Consider the following 2,490-nt stretch of genomic DNA (forward strand, 5'->3'; position numbering starts at 1 on the left):
ATCGGCAAAGCATTGTAAAGCTCGTTGGGAAGAATGGCTTGATCCTCGAATCAAAAAGACTGAATGGACACGTGAAGAAGACGAAAAACTAATGCATTTGTCCAAAGTCCTATCAGGTCAATGGCGAACTATTTGTAGTTGTTTTGAATTGGAATGATTGGCTAGCATCTATTATGGATCGTACTGCATTTCAGTGTTGTGAAAGATATGAAAAGCTTCTTGACATGGCTTCTCGAGAAGAAGGTCAAGAGGAGGATGAGGATGATGATCCTCGTCTTCTACGATCTGGAGAAATCGATCCACATCCGGAAAGTCGTCCTGCACGTCCTGATCCGATCGACATGGACGAGGATGAAAAGGAGATGTTGCAGGAAGCTCGTGCTCGTCTAGCCAATACACGTGGAAAGAAGGCAAAGAGAAAGATGCGAGAACGTGAAATGGAGTTGTCTCGACGTCTTAGCAACACTCAGAAGCGTCGTGAATTGAAGGCAGCCGGAATTGAATATATTCGCAAGCGTTTGCAGCTCGATGGGTAGACTTGGGGAGAGGAGATGAAATGTAGTGAAATGGATTACAATGCGGAGATTCCCTTCCAGAAGGAGATTCCTGCCGGATATTACGACATTTCGAATGAGATTCGTGACACATCAGTAAACAAACACTTCACTTCAGAGCAGGTGCATATTGTAGAACACAACGAGCGGGTAGCAGCAGAGGAGAAACGACGGAAGGCAGATATTCGTCGGTTCAATCAATTGACTCAGGAGGATTTGCCTGCTGCCATGATGCAACTAAATCGACTGGAGAACCGAACAGGCGTTACAACGAAGCGTGGAAAGCTGAATCTTCCTGCTCCTGTAGTGAGTGAACAGGAGATTAATGCGATTGTGTAAGTGAGATTTGGAAGAGTGATGGATAGAAGTGGGAATGCAGCATTAGAGGCTGTGGAGGCCTCACGGGATGGTTCTCTGACAAGCAATCTACTGACAGCCACTCCTGCCACACCTAATACGATGGCTCGAACTCCATTACCTCGAGTAAGTAATGAAGAGAAATATGAATTCTAGAACGTGGTAATGGAAGAAGCTTACAATCAACGTGTCCTGAAGGAGATGCCAACTCCACTTGCTGGAGGTGAGAGTATGCTTCATGAGACCAAGCTGTTTGCTGGCACAGGATATGCTGGAGTCACTCCTTCGACAGGAGCCATGAGTAGGAGTTGAGAGAGGTTCTGATGGATAGATACACCTTCCACTCCATTCACACCTTCTACTCCAGGGTTGCTACATGCAACACCAAAGGCCATTACCCATGTGGATCCTTCAGTGATCCGTCAGCAGCTGGCTTCATTACCTGCTCCACAGAATGAGTATGAGGCAAGTCTCCCTGAAGAAGAACTGACAATGGAATCGGATGTTACTACCGTGGAGGATGCAGAGGAGATCGAACGTCAGATTCGGGAAGAAGAGGCTGCATTGGAGAGAGAAGAATTGGCTCGTCGTAGTGAGGTAATGAAACGAGATCTTCCCCGTGGAAGTATGATTGCATCTCGCTTCATGGTAGATGTGGAAGGAGCTGAGAGACTGTTACGAGAGGAAATGAATGCGATTATGCGATATGAAGACTATAAGTATCCTACTGTGGACAGTTCAACCAAGTACACCAAGGAGGTGAGTTTGGATGTGTTATCTCGTGAAGACCGTATGGCTGCAGAGATGATGATTTTGGAGGAGGCAGAGGACTTGAAGAGTGCAGTAGCTGAACGAACAGCAGATCAGCTGGAAGAGGAGTATGGAGATGTGTGGGAGAATCTCCAGCGGGATCTGGCTTATGATCCTGAGGAAAAGAGAGTAATTCATTTGAAAGATGTGGGTGAGGTAAGACAGAAGTGTGAGAATGAGAGATAGAGTGACCGAGTGCGTTGTCTGCAACATGCGTTCAAGAGTTTGGAGAAGCTATTAAGCAAGCAAACGAAACTGGTTCAAAAGAGTGAGAAGAAGGTGAATGTGTTGCTTGGAGGCTATATAACACGACAGAAGAATCTATTATCTCGCTTGCAGCAATTGCATCGAGATACAGATATGAGTCGAATCAACTTCCTCTGCTTCTCCAAACTCGCTCGTCATGAACAGAAAAGTGAGGTTGAAGAATGGTTGTGATGAATAGTGTTGGCCTTGAGAATGAAAATGGCAAAAGAGTCATTGAAGAAGGAAAAAGAGCGACACTCCCTTCTGCAGAAGAGATATAAAGAACTGTTGTCACAACTAGAATGAGATAATTGAATTGGTCTTTTGAATTGTTTGTGATATTCAGTTGTATCAAGAGTGGGTATTCGTAGTTTAAGGGTTACTGATAATCCATTTCAGGTTTTGAAAGCAGAGAGGAAAGAAGTCAACTGGAAGGAGGGCATGGCGCAACGGTAGCGCGTTTGATTCCAGATCAAAAGGTTGGGTGTTCGAATCACCCTGTCCTCAACTTTTCTTTTTCTTG

The 2,490-nt window shown here is 45.2% G+C and overlaps 1 protein-coding gene across 1 annotated transcript; it reads left to right on the forward strand.

The window, feature by feature from the left end:
• Positions 1-224: 224 nt before the first annotated feature.
• On the forward strand, positions 225-2,273 carry JH06_5260 (cell division cycle 5-like protein; the record flags this gene model as incomplete). The annotated part of the gene is made up of 7 exons (XM_014669338.1): positions 225-532; positions 563-889; positions 920-1,037; positions 1,068-1,212; positions 1,243-1,877; positions 1,908-2,136; positions 2,167-2,273. 7 exons carry the CDS (start codon positions 225-227, stop codon positions 2,271-2,273), a joined length of 1,869 nt encoding a protein of 622 aa, XP_014524824.1.
• Positions 2,274-2,490: the final 217 nt, after the last annotated feature.

The sequence above is a fragment of the Blastocystis sp. subtype 4 genome (genome assembly GCF_000743755.1).
Source record: "Blastocystis sp. subtype 4 strain WR1 chromosome Unknown seqid_0656, whole genome shotgun sequence".
In the NCBI taxonomy this organism is placed as follows: Eukaryota; class Bigyra; order Opalinata; family Blastocystidae; genus Blastocystis; species Blastocystis sp. subtype 4.